The sequence below is a fragment of the Pelophylax lessonae genome (genome assembly GCF_965119305.1).
Source record: "Pelophylax lessonae genome assembly, chromosome: 9".
Lineage (NCBI taxonomy): Eukaryota > Metazoa > Chordata > Amphibia > Anura > Ranidae > Pelophylax > Pelophylax lessonae.
Window position 1 is genome coordinate 236,057,071 of NC_138776.1, and position 21,167 is coordinate 236,078,237.

General features: G+C 43.4%; 1 protein-coding gene across 1 annotated transcript in view; it reads left to right on the top strand.

Moving 5' to 3' along the window:
* CAPG (capping actin protein, gelsolin like) overlaps nt 1-21,167 on the top strand; it is a 77,582-nt gene that overhangs the window by 24,805 nt on the left and 31,610 nt on the right. The window contains exons 3-5 of the mRNA XM_082269359.1: nt 10,805-10,974; nt 17,771-17,925; nt 20,212-20,376. Of these exons, the coding sequence (XP_082125485.1) occupies nt 10,805-10,974; nt 17,771-17,925; nt 20,212-20,376 (490 nt within the window). The remainder of the gene's footprint in view (nt 1-10,804; nt 10,975-17,770; nt 17,926-20,211; nt 20,377-21,167) is intronic.

The window sequence follows — 21,167 nt, forward strand, 5'->3', positions numbered from 1 at the left end:
GGCAAAGGAAGAGACACTCTTAGGCTGCTTTTACCAGGCTTCAGTTAACTGACCCAGCTAAGGGAGGACTTTGCTTCAATCCTATACATGGACTGAAATTTGGCTGGTTCAGCAGGGACCAGTCAAGGTTTGATCCATGTATGGGCAGGCTAATTTTACCCAAGTGGATCCATTGATTGACTTGGGTACAACCAGCCTGTTTTCTTATATTCAATTACTGCTGGTGGCCATAGCTTCTAGCAGTAATTATTTAGTTCTGCCAGCTAGGAAGGATCCCAGCATCCCCCCACCGGGAGAACACAGTAGTGTTGTTGGAGGCATTCCCCCATCAACGTTAATCTGTGGTGGAAATAAAGGAAATCGAATCATCCATTGGCTGTACTTACTGACCTGGCTTGATAAGTATGTTTTTATGGAGCTGTACTGTGGGGGGGTTTGGGGTGGGAACTGTGTGAGGTGGAGCTGGGCTGTGGGAGAGAATCTATACTAATGGGAGACTGTACTCGGGGGGGGATTTTGCCTGGGGAGGGAGGTGATTTTTGTTGTCTACCGACCTGTGCATTATGTTCTCCTGACCCCTGTGCTCTGTACGTTATGCATTCTTAACCCCAGCACTCCTGTACTCCAGTGCTGTATTTTGGCCTAGGCCAACAAGGCCCAGGCCTAGGGCGGCACTTTGCAGGGGGGCAGCAAAAAAGCAGCCCCCCCTCCACCTGAGACTCTATTGGCCTCTGGTTCTCTCACCCCTCTCTCTCACTCACCCCTCTCTCTCCCGCTCACCCCCCCTCTCTCTCTCTCACCCCCCCTCTCTCTCTCTCATCCCCCCTCTCTCTCACTCTCACCCCCCCCTCTCTCTCCCTCCTTTACCCACCCCCATCTCTCTCTCTCTCTCACAACCCCCCCCCCCTCTCGTGAGATCTCAGGGGTCCATGCTGGGACTTGACTTCAATTTTGGAGGGAGTCACATCCCTTAAGGAAGGAGTGGGGCAAATTTATTTCGGAGGGGGAGGGGGGCGCCCGATTTTAGTCTTGCCTAGGGCAGCACAAAACCAAAATACATCACTGCTGTACTCTGTGTATTACATATTTGTCCCCTGTACTCTGCAGTATGTGATATGCATTAAAAGTTTAAAAAGGGTGCACTGATAAATGTAAATATAAATGAGCTGCAACCAAAGATCCAAATACCCGATTTGGAAAATATGAATGAAAAAATAAAAATAGTCAGGTGCGCTAAACACAAATGATATCACTATTGCGTGATATGAACCACAAATGTAACAACCTGTGATACTGATAATACAATATAACAATTAGTCAGGAAGAGGAACTGAAGTCATGGACCAGCACTGAAAACTGCAAAATTCTGCTGACTGCCCTGAACCAGATAGCCAAGAGCCAGTCACCACCATTGCAAGACCCTCGTTTGCATATTAGAATACCTGGGACCAAGTTAAAGGAGCAAAGAATGCTACATAAGATCACCCACAAGTAACCCGAGCACTGATCCACTGTGACAGACGGGGAAGACCCTTAAAGGGGCAGATATATGCTTCAGATATCCATCTGGTAAGAGGCTATTTTGGTATCTCTTCCACGGAGTGTGAAGAAGCGCACTATCCCTCTCACTACACAGGGAGTCACCACTCTTGGGGGTGGCTGTTTTTGCCCTTATATTTCCACCTGCTGGTAAGAAGTAAATCCTGAAGGTGGTGGGATTCACGATACAAGAATCAGACACATTTTTGTTTTGGAATATTGACCATGTAATTTCATTTCATCACTTGAAGTCATCAGTGTTTTTCATTTATCCAGAATCTTAGGGTTTTGGAAATTTAATTTGGGACACCATTCTTTGGACTTGTATTATACCCCTTTTTGGGGTATTTCATGTTCATAATAACACATTGGTTAGTGGGAATCACCAGAGTCAATATTTTGTCAAATTGTGATATCAGTGCACATTGTGTTATTGGATTTATTGGTTGTCACCACACCCTTTTGGTGGTATTTCACAGTCACTATTTTTTATTGTCTGTGGGTAGCACCACTGTCACACTAATTGTTATATTGTATTATCAGTATCACAGGTTGTTACATTTGTGGTTCATATCACGCAATAGTGATATTATTTGTGTTTAGCGCACCAAACTATTTTTATTTTTTCATGTGATATGCATTCCTGCCTCCTGCGCTCTGTGTCTAAAGAACTTCTTACTCCTGTGCTCTGTGTCTAAACCACTTCTTGCTCCTGCGCTCTGTGTCTAAAGCACTTCTTACTCCTGTGCTCTGTGTCTAAAGCACTTCTTACTCCTGTGCTCTGTGTCTAAAGCACTTCTTACTCCTGTGCTCTGTGTCTAAAACACTTCTTACTCCTGTGCTCTGTGTCTAAAACACTTCTTACTCCTGTGCTCTGTGTCTAAAGCACGTCTTACTCCTGCGCTCTGTGTCTAAAGCACTTCTTACTCCTGCGCTCTGTGTTTAAAGCACTTCTTACTCCTGTGCTCTGTGTCTAAAGCACTTCTTACTCCTGTGCTCTGTGTCTAAAGCACGTCTTACTCCTGTGCTCTGTGTCTAAAGCACTTCTTACTCCTGTGCTCTGTGTCTAAAGCACTTCTTACTCCTGTGCTCTGTGTCTAAAGCACTTTTTACTCCTGTGCTCTGTGTCTAAAGCACTTCTTACTCCTGTGCTCTGTGTCTAAAGCACTTCTTACTCCTGTGCTTTGTGTCGAAAGCACTTCTTACTCCTGTGCTCTGTGTCTAAAGCACTTCTTACTCCTGTGCTCTGTGTCTAAAGCACTTCTTACTCCTGTGCTCTGTGTCTAAAGCACTTCTTACTCCTGTGCTCTGTGTCTAAAGCACTTCTTACTCCTGTGCTTTGTGTCTAAAACACTTCTTACTCCTGCGCTCTATGTCTAAAGCACTTCTTACTCCTGTGCTCTGTGTCTAAAGCACTTCTTACTCCTATGCTCTGTGTCTAAAGCACTTCTTACTCCTGTGCTCTGTGTGTGTCTAAAGCACTTCTTACTCCTGTGCTCTGTGTCTAAAGCACTTCTTACTCCTGTGCTTTGTGTCTAAAGCACTTCTTACTCCTGTGCTCTGTGTCTAAAGCACTTCTTACTCCTGTGCTTTGTGTCTAAAGCACTTCTTACTCCTGCGCTCTATGTCTAAAGCACTTCTTACTCCTGTGCTCTGTGTCTAAAGCACTTCTTACTCCTGTGCTCTGTGTCTAAAGCACTTCTTACTCCTGTGCTCTGTGTCTAAAGCACTTCTTACTCCTGTGCTCTGTGTCTAAAGCACTTCTTACTCCTGTGCTCTGTGTCTAAAGCACTTCTTACTCCTGTGCTCTGTGTCTAAAGCACTTCTTACTCCTGTGCTCTGTGTCTAAAGCACTTCTTACTCCTGTGCTCTGTGTCTAAAGCACTTCTTACTCCTGTGCTCTGTGTCTAAAGCACTTCTTACTCCTGCGCTCTATGTCTAAAGCACTTCTTACTCCTGTGCTCTGTGTCTAAAGCACTTCTTACTCCTGTGCTCTGTGTCTAAAGCACTTCTTACTCCTGTGCTCTGTGTCTAAAGCACTTCTTACTCCTGTGCTCTGTGTCTAAAGCACTTCTTACTCCTGTGCTCTGTGTCTAAAGCACTTCTTACTCCTGTGCTCTGTGTCTAAAGCACTTCTTACTCCTGCTCTCTGTGTCTAAAGCACTTCTTACTCCTGTGCTTTGTGTCTAAAGCACTTCTTACTCCTGCGCTCTGTGTCTAAAGCACTTCTTACTCCTGCGCTCTGTGTCTAAAGCACTTCTTACTCCTGTGCTCTGTGTCTAAAGCACTTCTTACTCCTGTGCTCTGTGTCTAAAGCACTTCTTACTCCTGTGCTCTGTGTCTAAAGCACTTCTTACTCCTGTGCTCTTTGTCTAAAGCACTTCTTACTCCTGTGCTCTGTGCAATATGCTCTCAAGTTTTGGGCCCACCCCACTGTTGGCACATTATTGCCACATGTACAATTTGCTGCAGTGTGCACTGCCTATTGTTTCCCCTCCCAGGAAAAAAGAAATATCTATGGCCCCATAGATAACTTAGTCCCCATGGATGTGAAATTCTGAAGATCTTAATTTTTGGTCTATTTCTTATTTTAAACCAAAAGGGGTGCAATGAGAGATAAGTAAGCGACTAGGGAGAGGAGTTTAGTTTAGGAGGTCAATTCAGTGATAATTGTAGTTAAGGGTTTAAAATGAAAGAAGGTAATCCTCAGTGGGTGGGGGGACAAGGACTAACTAAAGATCCTGTCCCTGCTTCTGAGTGGGCAGGGCAAAGACCCCATAGATATATCAAAAGATGTTTAGAAAATGTGGTCATACTATTCAGGGCAAAACAGCAATGTAGCATGGGAAAAATTGTAGATTTAAATATTTTTCAGATGTGGAGTAGCAATTATTATGGCTTGGTTTATCATTTGGAACTGGAGTTCCCCTTTAATAATGTTCCTGTCACCCAGTGCTCTGTACAGTATATTTTGCTTCATAAACCCTTACAACCATTTCTAACTGATTCAACCCTGTTTCCTGCCTTGTGGTTCTTCCTTTCTCCGCCTAGATTTTTAGTTTCCTTTAGGGTTTGTGCAAGAAAATACAGAAGATGTTCTTGAAAGATAGGAATTGATCTTCTTAACAGTAAATGAGGTTAAACTGAAACTGTTTGCAGTCCTGTGTGAGTGACTCACTGGGGTTGATTTACTAAAACTGCAGATTGCAACATCTGCTGCAGCTGTACATAGAAACCAATCAGCTTCTAACTTCAGCTTGTTCAATTTAACCACTTTACAACCGGAGGATTTTGCTGTCTTCCGTCCAGGCCACTTTTTGCGATTCGGCGCTGTGCGACTTCAACTGACAATTGCGCGGTCGTGCGACGCCGTACCCAAACGAAATTTACGTCCTTTTTTTCCCACAAACAGAGCTTTCTTTTGGTGGTATTTGATCACCTGTGCGATTTTTACTTTTTGCGCTATAAACAAAAAAAGAGCGTTTATTTTGAAAAAATAACAATATTTTTCACATTTTTTTATATGAAATTCCCCCCAAAAAAGATGTAAAAACCAATTTTTTTAAAAGTTTTTGGCCAATTTGTTTTATGCTACATATGTTTGGTAAAAAAAATCGCAATAAGCGTATTTTGATTGGTTTGCGCAAAAGTTATTGCGTTTACTAACAAAGGGAAAGATTTCTGTCATTTTTGGTGTTTTTTTTTTAACGCGTAATGGCGGCGATCTGCGATTTTTTTTTGCGGGACTGCGACATTGCGGCGGACAGACCGGACCCCTGACTGACATTTTTGACACTTTTGGGGGTACCAGTGACATTACTGCAGTAATCAGTGCTATATATATGCACTGTTACTGTAAAAATGACACTGGCAGGGAAGGGGTTAATTTTATTGGAGAGGGAGGGGTTAATGTATGCCTGGTGCTTACTGACGTGTAGGGGGGGAGGTGACTATGTGATTCATGGACAGATCGGATGTCCAGCTATGCTGAACAGTCCGATCTGTCACTCCCTGTCACTATGGAGATCCGCCCGCTGTGTTTACACACAGCGGGCGGATCTCCAGACTCGATCCCCGACGATCGGGTAAGAGCAGCGGCGATCGCCGCTGCTCCTCCCCTGGCCCGACTCCCGCTGTGAATGAAAACAGCGGGAGCGAGCCTCCGGCGGCGCGCAAGCGCCGCCCAGAAGGGGAGGAGTCCAGTCACGTTAATACTACGTGGCTGGACGGGAACGAGCCACTCTGCCGCAGTAGTATTACTGTGAGCGGTTGCAGAGTGGTTAACTTTGCCAAAAAAAAAAAAAAAAGAATGGAAGCTGATTGTGTTTTTTTTTTTACAGAACTGCATCAGATTTTGCACTCTTCAGATTTAGTAAATAAGCCCACTGTCTTGTTGACCAACCAAGTATTGTGATATGATTGCAAACGCACATTTATCAAACTAATCAGGAGGGGAAGGGTGTCTCTGACAGTGAACAGTGATCATAACCTGCCAAAGCAGCTGTTTTCGCAATCCCATCCATGAGCAATATACTGTAAAGCTAACTTATCAGAATTTTGTAAAGTCCCAGTTTTACTATCTCCTGAAAGTTTGACACCATAAAGAGGGGGGGCCCCTGTACCCCTGAGAAGCATTGGTTTGTTCAAACCTTTAATCAATAAATGGACTTTAACACTGGTCCAGTGCTTTTTTTTCTTGATAGTTTATATCTTTCTTGAATGCTACCTAGTTGCCTTTTGGTTTGAGAATCGGTCATTTTTTTTCAAGGCCTTTATAGTAGAAGACCAAGTATTCTAGCCCACAGAACCTAAAAAAATATTCAAGGCCTTTATAATAAAAGACCAACTATTCTAGCCCACAGACAGAGTTGTATAAAGTACTCGAAACCCATACTTGAGTAAAAGTACAAGTGCTCGATCAAAAAGTGACTTGAGTAAAAGTACAAGTGCTCGATCAAAAAGTGACTTGAGTAGAAGTGGAAGTGCTCGATCAAAAAGTGACTTGAGTAGAAGTACTAAAGTATTCGACATTTTTTGTACTTAAGTATTGCAAGTAGTTTTTTTTTTTTTTAATTTTGCTACTCAAGTACTGAAAGTAAAAGTACAAGTACTGTGTTATGTAGTTATTAAAGAAAGAAGCCAAAAGTTTGAACATCATATTGTTTTTTATTATTTCAAATGCAGTTTTTATTTATACATACAGTAGCATTTATTTTCGTATGCGCTGATAACACCCATGTTTTGAACTTCATGAAACCTGCCATCTACTGTTCTGGCAGTGGTAATTTTTATAATAGTAGCGAGTAACTATGCAGCACGAAAAAAAAAAAAAAAATATCGGAGTAGAAGTATTGAAATCATTGAAAAAATGTAGTGAAGTGGAAGTAGGAGAAAAAAATTCTACTCTAGGAAAGTACAGATACCGCCTTTCGGTACTTAAGTACAGTAGGGAAGTAGTTCTACTTAGTTACTATACATCTCTGCCCAAAGAACCTAAAAAATCATCACTGATCCCTAGACAGCTCTCAAAAATACAAGGTCTATCACAGGTGCCTTTTGGTTTGAGACTCATTAATTTTTTTTTTCAAGGCCTTTATAGTAGAAGACCAAGCATTCTAGCCCACAGAACCTAAAAAAAAAAAAACATTCAAGGCCTTTATAATAGAAGAGCAAGCATTCTAGCCCACAGAACCTAAAAAACATCACAGATCCTGGACAGCTCTCAAAAATACAAGGTCCATCACAGGGCCCTTGATGGATGAGAAAGTTTGTAGAGGTTCTACAGGACTTCATCAGCAACTTAGGCCAGGGAACTGAGCACCCTTGACATGATTTCAAAGGTAGATCAATTCATTTTCCAGACTTTAAGTTCAGAAAGAAAGTTTTAAACTTGATGAAGGTGGGTCCTTTAGAACACACAAAACACATTGGCCATATCTTATGCAAACATCTTTTAAAGAATAAATAATTTATGGACTTTAAAAATTGTTTGGCGCTCTTCGTCCTACGTTTATTGGTTGAACTAGATGGACTTGTGTCTTTTTTCACCCTAAATAATTCTGTAACTACAAACTATGTATATAAAGTAAGAAAGTAAATGTTTATAAGTTTCCCTACTACATTGAAAAGTTTCAGAACATTTTCTTTGGAATGACTCTTTATTTAAGCCTCCAGAAACAGTATTCACTATGCATGCTATGGGGCTACTGAGCACAGCCTACATGGTTAGAGTGGCTTTCAAAGCCATCTATTCAGAGTACATACCTTTCAACTTTATAAAATGAAAGAGAGACACTTTTTAATGCAAATAGTTAAGGCAAAGGAGACACCACTGTCATGCCCAGTAACTTAACCACTTAAGCCCCGGAAGATTTTACCCCCTTCCTGACCAGGGCCTATTTTGCGATTCGGCACTGCGTGAATTTACCGGACAATTGCGCGGTCGTGCGATGCTGTACCCCAACTAATTTGACGTCCTTTTTTTCCCACAAACAGAGCTTTCTTTTGGTGGTATTTGATCACCTGTGCCATTTTTACTTTTTGCGCTATAAACAAAAAAAGAGCGTCAATTTCGCAAAAATAACAATATTTTTCACATTTTTTTTATATGAAATTCCCAAAAAAAAATGTAAAAATCAAAATTTTTTTAACATTTTAGGCCAATTTGTTTTCAGCTACATATGTTTGGTAAAAAAAATTGCAAAAAGCGTATTTTGATTGGTTTGCGCAAACGTTATTGCGTTTACTAAGTGAAAGATTTTTGTCATTTTTGTTGTTTTTTTTTAACGCGTAATGGCGGCGATCTGCGTTTTTTTTTGTGGTACTGCGACATTGCGGCGGACAGATCGGACCCTTGACTGACATTTTTGACATTTTGGGGTTACCAGTGACATTACTGCAGTAATCAGTGCTATACATATGCACTGTTACTGTAAAATGACACTGGCAGGGAAGGGGTTAACTTTTTTGAGAGGGAGGGGTTATGTGTGTCCCTAGGGGCGTGATTCTAACTGTGATTGGCTGTGGCTTGAGGTGTAGGAACAGTGATCAACGGTCCTACATAGTAGAACCGTATGATCACCATTCATACACAGGGGAGAATGACAGGAGGCTTGTTTACATTAGCCGCCTGCCTTTCTCCCTCTCCACCCGACGATCGCGAGTGACCAGCGGACATCGGGTCCGCCGGTCACACGTGCGGGGGGGTCAGTGACCGCGCGGGAGCGCGCCCGCTCCCTAGACCCTCACAGGCTAGCGACGTAGCCCTACGTCGCTCTGCCTGTGAGGGGCTGACTGCCGACGTAAATAGTTGTGCGGCAGTCGGCAAGTGGTTAAACCCTGAGGAGTTCATGCGCAAAATTATATTGAGTTCATCCCACTGATATTTGTTTATACGGCCTCATCTCTTTTCTAGTGGTGTTTAAAAAACACTTAAATCATTTATAGGCTGGATAAAAAGCCTAGTGCAAAATACAGTAAACATGTTTTGAAGTGAACATTTGTCTGGTATGACAGTGTCATGGGAGTGTAGAGGGCGCCTACATACACAAAGCCTACCCTGTCCAGATTCATCAGGTTTCCTGGTTGCTCTTTAGATTTTTTTGTTTCTGTTAGGAATGCTGTAACACTTGTTGGTGTAAGGAAAGAGTAATCTTACATAAGTCTGTAATTTAAGTTGCAATGACAGTTCAGTGCTTATATCCGTTTTATCTTGTGCCATCTTTACCCCTGTTGGTTGGCACTCATCCTTCTAATGATTGAATTGGCCAGTAAAACCTGTGTTGATGGCTTTATTGAAGTGATACGAATTGCCAGTCCCAAAAATGTCACTTGGGGGTGAAGACAAAGACTTAGCCCTTTGTAAACTTTGGCCAGAGCAACTTTGAGATTACACAAGGGTCATGCTCAACCTGTGAGCCGAGCTCTGGACTTTCCCCCTCCATGCCCTAATAACCACTAAGTTAATAATAGAAAAAAAAAAGAATCTAAAAGCCCAAACTGCTAATCTAAATCCATGGTCACATGATGCACCAAGTTCCTAATCTATCTTTCCTGCAGAGGAGGAGGGTCCTTCTTTGGCTGTCCATGTTACTGGCTGGGTGATTAGGACACCTTCTATTGGATGTCCAGCAGAGGGGTTCTCCCAGGATCCAGAAGACTGCAGAGAATTGACAAAACTGGGAAAGACTGTTCTAAATCCTTGTAAATCAATCAGCTATTAAAATGACATTAGCTTTGTTGCAGTCTTCGATAAACTGCAATCCATTTCCATTCACCTATGTGTCCCTAATATAAAAAGTAATTCTAACAATAATACAAACCCTAAAATTAACAATCCCTTACATCAGGGATCCTCAAACTACGGCCCTCCAGCTGTTGTGGAACTACACTTCCCATGAGGCATTGGAAAACTCTGACATTCACAGACATGACTAGGCAAGATGGGAAATGTAGTTCCTGAACAACTGGAGGGCCATAGTTTGAAAACCCCTGCTGCCGTACATGAACCCTTCAATCTTTACCTCCCTCGAAACAAATTTCAGTCCACCCAAAAATAAAATGTATACGGTATATTTCAGTGTTTGTTGAATGCTGGAAAGTTAAGCCACTTAGCAGTTTCTTCTATCTCATGGGGATTGCTGCTCTTTGCTGAGTTCCCAGCTATGCACATTCCCTGTGTTGGATATTAGGGATTCCCATCATCCTTGCTGGGAATGTCCAGCATTGGAGTCTTCCATGGATCCAGAAGACTGCAGAGAATTGGCAATTACTCAAACTTAGAATGACTGTTCTAAATCGAATGTAAATTGATCGGCTATTAAAGTTCAGTCCACCCACAAAATACATATATACAGTATTTTTCAGTGTTTGGTGGATGCTGGGGAGTTAAATCCACTTGCAGTTTCTTCTATCTCTTGGGGATTGGTAAATTCTCAGTGCTGAGTTCCCAGCTATGCACACTTTTTGTGCTTATTATAAGGGATTCCCATCATCCTTGCTGGGTTTTTATCATTATTTTTTATTATAGCAAATGTAACAGAAGCTGGACCATACAGAGGTGGGCAAAAAAATACCCAGAATTCCCAGGAGGACAGTTGGAAATAATTGGAATGAATGTGAGAGCAGGTAGCAGTGGTGGAAACAACAAAAAGCCAGGCATTATAAAAATATGCCATGTCCATTATATCTAATTAATAGGCATATTTTCATTTTGGATTGGACCATACTTCAATCTTTGCCATTTAAACTGTTTCCTCTACTGCAGAGATCTTCGTTTCCCCGAAACCATTTCGGAACAAGGGCTCCACATTTTCCGCATTGAAAAAATGAAGCTGATCTCGGTGCCAGTGGAGAGTCGAGGTGTATTTCACTCTGGGGACACCTACCTGCTGGTCCTCAATTCACCTGAAGGCAACAGCATCTATGTCTGGAATGGTAAGGCTCTGAGAGACGGAGTAAGGGAAAATGGGAAGAATGTGCATAATGCTTGCTTTCAGGCTCCGTTCACATGTCAGCGTATGGATCGCGGGCAAAACCGCCGTGGTTCCGCCCGCGATCCGGAGATTATTGCAAATCGCGGGACGCCGGCAGGCGGAAATCGCGGCAACATCGCTCAGCGTTTGGGGGGCTATTGCAAATCAACGGGCAACGCACAGGCGTCCCGCGATTTGCAATAATCTCCGGATCGCGGGCGGAACCGCGGCGGTTCTGCCCGCGATCCATACGCTGACATGTGAACGGAGCCTTAAGGTCACAGCTTAACAAATGATACATTACAAATGTTTCAATAATGAATCTTCTTCTTGGCTATAGCCAACAATTGGAGCCTTTCTTTAGATTTCTTTGAAAGTGTATTTCTGCTAGGTTTTTCATGAACATGCCACGTGGGAAAAGCACAAACAAGGCACCTAAAGTATAACTATAGACAAAACTTTTTTTTACATTTTGGATAGAGTAAGGGAGAGTTAAAAACCCTGAGATTTACCTTCACTTCCTGTCCTATAGCCAAACAGGAAGTGAGAGGAAATCCCTACAAATTAAGGGAATTCTTGGGACCCCCAAGTCACCAGAACTAGCATCTTCATTGGAAAATGTCCCCTCTATTACTTTTCTGGGGACAACCCAAAACTTTCACTGATCATAGTAAACAGGACAAATAGAGAGGGTGAATCTCCTTAACGGGGGCACAGACAGCAATAAAAACTGATAGGAGTTCTAATCAATCTCCACTCTATTCAAATCTAAAAAAAGGTTTGCCTTTAGTTATACTTTAATGGTGTCTTGGCAAGCCACAGCCATTTTTCTTTCAACAAATTTGCTTTAAGATACGGTGATTTGTAGTGTAACATTTATGAAAGTAGCTCCTTTTTTACTATTTTTGTTTGTATAGATAATCTTTGTGCGTGTTTAATATTTCATGGTAGGATAATCACATGTGCAGGGCCGGATTAAGAGCATCATGGGCTTGGTGCTGAGGATTTTGAAGGGCCTTAAGGGCCGTGCCTTGGCATGCACCCAGAGGAGGAAGGGTGCAGCCATGCATGCCTAATTCAACATGGGATGCTGTCTCTGAAGCCCATAAACACATCCATGCATCGGCAACTGTCCCTCCTTGTCCGGCCTTCGTGCTGTGTGGGGAGGTTCTGAGGGTGCTGCCTGGGGAAGCGAGCATAGAAGCCAGACTTCTGTGTTTACAAGTGACAGAAGAGCGGTAACAGTGAATATGGCCAACCCGGGGCCTATATTAAGGTAGGGGCCTGGAGCTGCAGCTCCAATAGCCCCTACGTTAATCTGGCCCTGCACATGTGACACCTGTGACTTTCGTACTTTAAAGATTCATTATTGTTTGCCACTTATATATGTATATAATAAATATATATATTTTTATTGGAGAAAATATTTCATGTTTAGAGAACTTCTTTGTATTTTGGCAATTACTATTTGTAATGCCTTTTTTCTGCTATTATTAGAAAGGTGGCTGAATCGTTAATCACCTACATCAGGGGTGTCAAACACAATTTCATCGCGGGCCACATCAGCATTATGGTTGCCCTCAAAGGGCCGGTTATATCTGTAAGATTAGATGTCCAGAGAATCCCACACCCCCTTACAAGAGATATCAAGAGCTCCCCACCATCATAAGTCAAGAGTCACCCATTCTTCCTTATATTGCAATGCACCCCTTTACCTTGTGCTACTGCCAGGAAGAAGATGCGGGTGGATCCGGGAAGAAGAAAGTGCAAATTCTGGAGGAGGACCAGAGGAGGGCTGAAGTCAGCTTACAGAGTCTGCTGAATGCTGAGACCAGAGGAGGCAGAGACAAGGTGGTGTTGTGGCTGCACAGAGAGGTGCAAGATCTGTAGGAGGAGTTCTGAACGCCTCTCTGCTGCAGACTGCTGAGAAGGGGGGTGGGCAAAGATGAGCCTTTCTGCAGCAGCACAGAGAAGCACAGGATCTGGCAAAGGAGTTCTGTCCCCTCTGCTGTCGACTACTGAGACAAGGTGGGGCAGAGACAAGGGGTGTGCCCCAGCTACAGAAGAGGTGTGAGGGCCACATGAAATGGCCTGGGGGGCAATATTCGGCCCGCGGGCCTTGTGTTTGACACCTGTGACCTACATGCTGAGGTGTGACCTCATGCCACGTGCACACAGTAAAGCCAGCCATAGGTGGATTGAAATTTGTCTGGTTCAGTAGGGACCAGATGAATTTCGAGCCATGTTTTTTTTTTTGGCTCAATCAGTGCAGCCAGCAACAACAATAATTGTATTTTGACAGTGGGGAACTCTCCCTGCAGTCAGAATATAGTAGCTCCACGATAGGGATTCCCCCATCAACACCGAGTGTGTTGATGGGGAAAATAAAATCATTTTTTCCATTCAACCATTCAAAAATGCATCATCTATGGCCTGCCTAACGCAACCATGACTATTTGGGAGTAGCTACAGAGTTCTCTGTAGAAAATTCAACCAAACCTGATTTTATTTTTTTGGGTATAGTTTAGTTTTGAGTGAACTGTCATGAAAACGTTAGTATGTTCTGACATGCATAGTTACATAATTGTGGAGAAGTTTAAAGTAGGGTTAGGTTATAAAAAAATATCCCAAGCTTTGAACATCTCACGGAGCGCTGTTCAATCCACCATCTGAAAATGGAAAGAGTATGGCACAACAGCAAACCTACCAAGACATGGCCGTCCACCTAAACTGACAGGCAGGGCAAGAAGAGCATTAATCAGAGAAGCAGCAAAGAGGCCCCTGTTAACTCTGGAGAAGCTACAGAGATCCACAGCTCAGGTGGGAGAATCTGTCCACAGGACAACTATTATTCGTGCGCTCCACAAATCTGGTCTTTATGGAAGAGTGGCAAGAAAAAAAACATTGTTGAAAGAAAGCCCTAAGTACCGGTAGTCCCATTTGCAGTTTGCGAGAAGCCATGTGGTGGGCACAGTAAACATGCGGAAGAAGGTGCTCTGTTCAGATGAGACTAAAATTTAACTTTTTGGCCCAAAAGCAAAACCCTCAGCTTGACATGGCACTGCTCCCTAACCATAAGTGGCAGGAACACCAAACATGGGTAGCACGTTAAGGGGAAACAGGGCCACCTCTAGTAGAAATTTGAAGAAACCTCCACACCAAGTTTGGGGTCTCTGGCCCTACCGGAACCGTAAAAGTCTACTTTGAACTGGCGTAGCTTCCGGATAGTGATCCGGAGAAAGCTCCGGGGGGGGGGGGGGGGGGTCATTTGAATATGAATATTGAAGCTGTGGTCTGAAAACCGGTACCGATGGGGGTCTCCAATAGACTTTAACGGGGAAAGGTGCCACCTAAGTCGGTCAACTTTGGAGCACCTGTACAGCCGAACCATAGGCGACAGCCATCCCAAAAGTTTGGTGTCCCTGTAAATTATGGTTCGAAGCAGTGCCATGTCAAGCTGACCAAGATTTCCCATAGACAACAATGTTAAATGGCTTAGAGTGGGAAATGTCAATTTCACAGTAGCTAATGTATTTACATGCTCATGCGCTGTATCATTGGTTGTGGAATTTGACATGCAAATTTCTGAGTGCACTGACGTCAGCGCTGAAATAATTGATGACGTGCTGTGCATGCGCAGTGTGTGCAGATTTGCAGAAAAGCTGATGCCACGTCACAGGAAGTGATGTGGGTTCGACTTTCTGCCAGGTTCGAACATTTTGTCCAAACACCAGCGATTCTCTAACCGATAAAAGTGGTCCAAGCTGTGGATTTGCCGCTGGATTACTTTAAGAAGCGGTGGCAGGGGATGCCCCCTCCCTCCACTTTCAGGTGTTTCTGGGGCTTACCTGGATGATCAGTAGCCCCGAGAATCGATCCGGCGGTTGAGGCGGCTGGTAACAAAGATGAGCAGAGGAAAGATATCCTCCGCTCTTCTTTATAGTCTAGGTCGAAGGACCAGAGCGACGTCATGAAGTCCCTTCTGGTTTCCGCCCAATTTATACAAGGCCATTTTTTTCTTAAAGAATTAGATCAATGCTTTTTTTTTTTTTTTTTTTATCTTTTTGATCTAATTCTTTACATTGTAGAGGAGAAATATGGGGTCTTATTGACCCCAGATCTCTCTGTAAAGAGGACCTGTCACTGCATATGTGTGGTTGAAAACTAACACTGCACATTACCCTGAACACACCATCCCCTCCGGGAAAAATGGTGGAGGCAGCATCATGTTGCCTGGATGCTTTTCTTCAGCAGGGACAATGAAGCTGGTCAGGGTTGATGGGAAGACGGATGGAGCCAAATACAGGGCAATCTTAGAAGAAAACCTGTTAGTCTGCAAAAGACTTGAGACTGGGGCAGAGGTTCACCTTCCAGCTGGACAACGACCCTAAACATACAGCCAGAGCTACAATTGAATTATTTAGATCAAATCATATTCATGTGTTAAGTAGGGTACACGATAAAAGAAAATCGGACAAACATTTTTGTCCTAGGAATGATCGTACGATTTTCTGATAGTGTGTACACAACTTTTAGCATCCGATTTAATCCACCGAATGAAAAAAACAGAAGGGACCAACTCAAAAATCTTTTTCACCTGTCAACAACACTACCAATTTTCTTTTAAGAATGCCCAGTCAAAGTCCAGACCTAAATCCAATTAAGAATCTGTGGCAAGACATGAAAATTGTTCACAGATGCTCTTCATCCAATCTGACAGCTTGAGCAATTTTGCAAAGAAGAGTGGGCAAAAATTTTACTCTAGATGTGCAAAGCTGGTAGAGACATACCCAAAAAGACTTGCAGTTGTAATTGCAGCAAAAGGTGGTTCTACAAAGTATTTACTGAATACAGATGCATGCCACACCTTTCACATATCTATTTGTAACAAATTTTGAAAACCATTTCATCATTTTGCTTTCACTTTACAATTATTTGCCACTTTGTGTTGGTCTATCACATAAAATCCCAATAAAATACATTTACGTTTTTGGTTGTATCATGACAAAATGTGGACAATTTCAAGGAGTATGAATACTTTTTCAAGGCACTCTATGGGCATTAGTAATAAGCTAACCCTAGTCGGGGCATCTATGAACGGTACCATAATATTTTCTTATAATAGGCTTATACATTTTTGCCCTTTTAACTGTTCCTGCAGTGCCATTACTCCAGTCAATTTTCTGGTAGTTCAAATCCCCCATTTTTATCACCGTATCAGCCCTTGCAGCCCTTTCTATTAGTGAAAGTAGCTGAGTCTCCACCTCCTCATTGACACTGGGTAGCCTATATCACACCCCAATAATTATTACCTTTGTAGTAAGCACACCCATGTGCACTTCGACCCTTTAATGTTTCAGCCTCATCACACTCTCCATCAACTAGGTTCCCTTTGAGATCACATAGAGACAGACACCACCACCCCGTTTTACCCTGTCTTTCTGGGCATAGCCATGTTTATAGCCTAGTCATGTGAAGAATGAAGCCAAGATTCAGAAATACCAATTAAATCATAGTTCTCTGCATGCACCAAAGCTTCCAACTCACCTATTTTGCTTAGCAGACTTCTGGCATTGGTGAACAAACACTTTAATTCATTGTCAAATTTTATTGGGGAACTGGAGAAAGTGCAGAGAAGAGCAACCAAACTGATCAGAGGCATGGAGCTCAGCTATTAGAAAAGATTAGAGGAACTGTCCTTGTTCTCTCTTGAGAAGAGGAGATTAAGGGGGGATATGATTAACATGTATAAACAGTGGCAGCCGGTCTATAGGGGTTTGTGCTAGGGGGCCTGTACTGTGGGGTTTGTGCTAGGGGGTCTGTACTGTGGGGTTTGTGCTAGGGGGTTTGTGCTTGAGGGGTTTGTGCGGGGTTTGTGCTTGAAGGGTTTGTGCTGGGGGGGGTCTGTACTGTGGGGTTTGTGCCACTCTCAGTCAGTGTATCCCATAATAGGGTGTCTCTCACAGTATATCCCATAATAGGGCCCCTGCTCCCTATTATGGGATATACTAGTACTGATGGACCCCTTAATATGTGATATAATGGAAGAATTTGTTCACATAAGCAAAATACAGGGGACAAAATGGGTGGAGTCTATAAGGGGTGGGGCTTCTTAGAAATGGGAGGGGTCAAAATGGAAGGGCGGGGTCTTGCGCCCCACCATCTTAAAACTTCACCAGCCGCCACTGTGTATAAATACATACGGGGTCCATTTAGTGAACTTGGTGTTGAGTTATTCATTTTAAGGTCATCACAGAGGACAAGGGGGCACTCTTCACGTCTAGAGCAAAAAAGATTTTGTCTCCAAATAGGGAAAGGTTTTTTCACAGTAAGAGCTGTGAATATGTGGAATAGACTCCCTCCAGAGGTGGTTCTGACCAGCTTAGTAGATTGCTTTAAAAAAGGCCTGGATTCTTTCCTGGGTGTATATAATATAAATGGGTACTACTATTTATAGGTAAAGTTGATCCAGGGAATATCCGATTCCCTCTCGGGGGGAATCAGGAAGGAATTTTTTTCCCCTGCTGTAGCAAATTGGATCATGCTTTGCTGGGGTTTTTCGCCTTCCTCTGAATCAGCTGTGTGTATAGGATTCAGTATATGGGATTGTATGGTTGTGTTTTCTTTTTTGTTTTTTATTGGTTGAGTTAGATGAACTTTTGTATTTTTCAACCTGACTAACTATATAACATGTTGCACGCGTAAAATGTACTACTGCTCCACCACACTTCCTAACTCTTGGCTTTGTCCACATACAGGAAATGCAACAACGGTTGATGAAAAGGCAGCTGGAGCCATCTACAGCTCTCAGCTTCACATGTACATGGGTGAGAAGCCTACCCAGAACCATGAGACACAGGGACACGAAAGTGCAGAGTTCATGTCTTTATTCCCACGGGGGGTGACGTATTTGGTAAGTAAGCACCTTTGTTTGTTCAAGTATCTCTTGGGGTTTATTGAAGCTCAGTCTTCGGTGTGTCCCGATGTACTTTCAATAGATTGGATGTGTTTAAAGCAGTATTAAACCCAAAGACAAACCTTTATTAGTGTAACACCCTCCTAGGTAGGTGTGAGGATGAATGTAGAATAGTTTTTCATTTTTCTGTTTAACAGAGAAACAGCTAGGTACATTAAATTGCTGTCTGCTTAACAGAGAGAGGATATCAGCTAGTGTGGTCTGCTCAGTGTGCTCTGATGCTGCTCAAGCTGTCTTGAAGTTTTTAACTGTATTCTAGCAACTATGGAAATTGCTGAATAATAGGCAGAAACTATGCAGATGGGAGCATGACTATTCATACAGCCTGGACAAGGGAATGCCCCTCTGCATGCTTGGTGTCTGTATTTATATTCAAGGAGCACATGGGCTGGGGAGAGGCATTGCCTCCCCCAGCACTTGCTGCCATGTGGCCTCAGGAGGGCCTGAAGTCTGTGTGGCTGACCCTGGTTCTACCATAGCTGACATAGGGAGAATCTACAGTGCATCTGGTCTGGAATTGTGGAAAGAGAAGGCTGCCATTGGGGCTTCAGGAACCTTGTGAGTACAGACACCCTAAGAATCCTTAGACAGTTATCCTCTCTTGTGCTCTAAGGTAGCAGAGGGTCCACACAAAGAACACTGGCTAGTGTTCTTAGAGTTCTATCCAGGACTGTCCACTACAAATGGACATTGCTCAGTTCTGCTGCTGCTGCATCTACTGTGAAGAAGTCTTTATATGCCTTCTGCAAGGACTTCAGCCAAGTTTCACTAGGAAAGGAAATTAGAGTCCTCTGTGTGAATAGTTCAGTTTGGAAGTTTCCCACTATATCTCTTACCCTTTCCAACTCCATGCCCAAGAGGGTTAAGGCAGTGCTGGAAAATAATGGTGGCCACACAAAATATTGACACTTTGGGCCCAATTTGACCATTTTCACTTAGGGGTGTACTCACTTTTGTTGCCAGCAGTTTAGACATTAATGGCTGTGTGTTGAGTTATTTTGAGGGGACAGCAAATTTACACTGTTATACAAGCTGTACACTCACTACTTTGCATTGTAGCAAAGTGTCATTTCTTCAGTGTTGTCACAAAAAGATATAATAAAATATTTACAAAAAGGTGAGGGGTGTATGAGGAACAGCTGTGTTGGGTTAGGCCTGAAGTCTAATGCCTCGTACACACGCAACGATTATCGGCCGACCGATCGGCCGTCTTTTGTTCAGTGTTGTTTTGTTGGTTGAAATGTGCTCTAGACTTGCACTGGACTTTTGTTGGCCAACAAAAACCAACTTCAGAAGTGATGTCATGTGCTGGTTTACTTTCCGTGTGTTTTTTCTTCTCTGAGCATGCCCAGTCTTGCTCATCAGATTTTTGTCTGCCGAAATCTGTACTGACTGACGAAAAATCGGCCGTTGTGGTGACGGCCAACAAAAGTTTTATAGCATGCACACCAGATTTTTGCACGCCGATCGGACGTTGGCCGAAAATTCATGTGTGTACGAGGCATTAGGCCTAGCCATGTGCTTGAGGCTCTGCCAGAGAGAAGCTGTTTGTTGCCTGAAGGCATGAGGAAAGGGATGGAGTTCTGAGATGAAGTACCAGAGGTTACTCTTCTATGAGTCGGGGACTGTGGAGAGCCTGGAAAAGCATCAAGACGGACTCATCCCTGGAAACCCTACACAGTGCTTTGAGTTTTTGCTTGCTATAGGAGACAGCTGTGGCTACGTAGGTACAGAACGTGGGGATCAGGATTAGGCCCTTGTTCTGTATTTCTGTCTGCCTGGCTATTTTTGTCTTTGGAGTCTGCGGGTCTGTTTGCCTATTGTCCTAGGGTGTCCTGTGCCCTGACCTGCTCTCCCTCATTTTGTTGCTGTGGCACCCATGTTTTTCCTGCAACCATCCAGGCCCACCATGCCTAGGAACCAGAACCCCGAGGGGAAATGTCAGCCCTCCCTGATGCCGGGGGTCAGGGTGGCTCTACTCTCATTTTGGCTTTCTGTGTCCCATGCTGCTAAGACTCCCCCTACCCCCAACTTCCGATGCTTATGTCCCTTATGACTATTGCTAGATAAAACTGCTGGCAAATATGTGACAACAATAATTCAAAAGCTAGTAAAACAGTGCTGCCTTCAATCTGCTGAGATTGTTTTTCATGTTTTCCTGTACAGCCCCTTTAAGCCATTTTTTTCAGCCTTTCAATGTTACTTTGTATGCTTTTATCACAGGAAGGAGGGGTCTCCTCAGGTTTCCAGCGTGCAGAGAAGGACTCATTGACCCCTACCCACCATCTCTACCATGTCAGAGGTCGCAAACACATTCGTGCAATTGAGACAGACCTAACATGGGACAGCTTCAACACAGGCGACTGCTTCATCCTGGATACAGGAAAGGTAATTTTTCTTTTTTTTTGCAGGATAAAGTCAAGCTTAGTGAAAGTTATTTCAGTAGGGACATTTTTGAGGTCACTAATGGCACTTTTCCACTGCAAGTACCGGCTAGTACCGGCTCGGCTCTACTCGGCCCTGCTTGGCCCGATTTGCTTTTCCACTGCTGGTACGCATGGTATAGTGTCGGAACGGTTTGGTACGGTATGGTATAGGTTTGCTTTTCCACTAAAGTAGTACTAAAGTTAAGTGGGTGGGATAACAACGGGGTGGTGGGATTCTCTGACCAATCAGTGGCTAGTAGTGACTGCATGCAAAGGATTGTGGGATATGGTACCAGTTTGGTACCTGCTGGAACGACAATCGAGTAGGTACTGTTTTTTCAGAGCCGTACCGTACCGTTCGGTTCCATGCAGTGGAAAAGCAAACCTATACCGTACCGTACCGAACCGTTCCGACCCTATACCATGCGGTACCAGCAGTGGAAAAGCACAAAAGCGTGCCGAACCGGTACTGTTCCATGCAGTGGAAAAGCGCCAAATATAAAGCAAAATATATACCCCCTGTCCTGGTAATGGCAGGGTAGCTGATTGCACTTGCTAACTGGTTATGTATATAACTAAACCCTCAGTAACATTGCCTGATTGAAAACCAAGCCTATCCAGGAGCAAATCAAGGAAAGCTCCGTTGGATCATGAAACATTTTAGTTTGACTAAGGAAAGGCATGATGAGAGGGAGAAGAGGCCTTCATGTTCTTCCTTCCGGAGGCATATGGACACCATACAGTCAGTTTCAA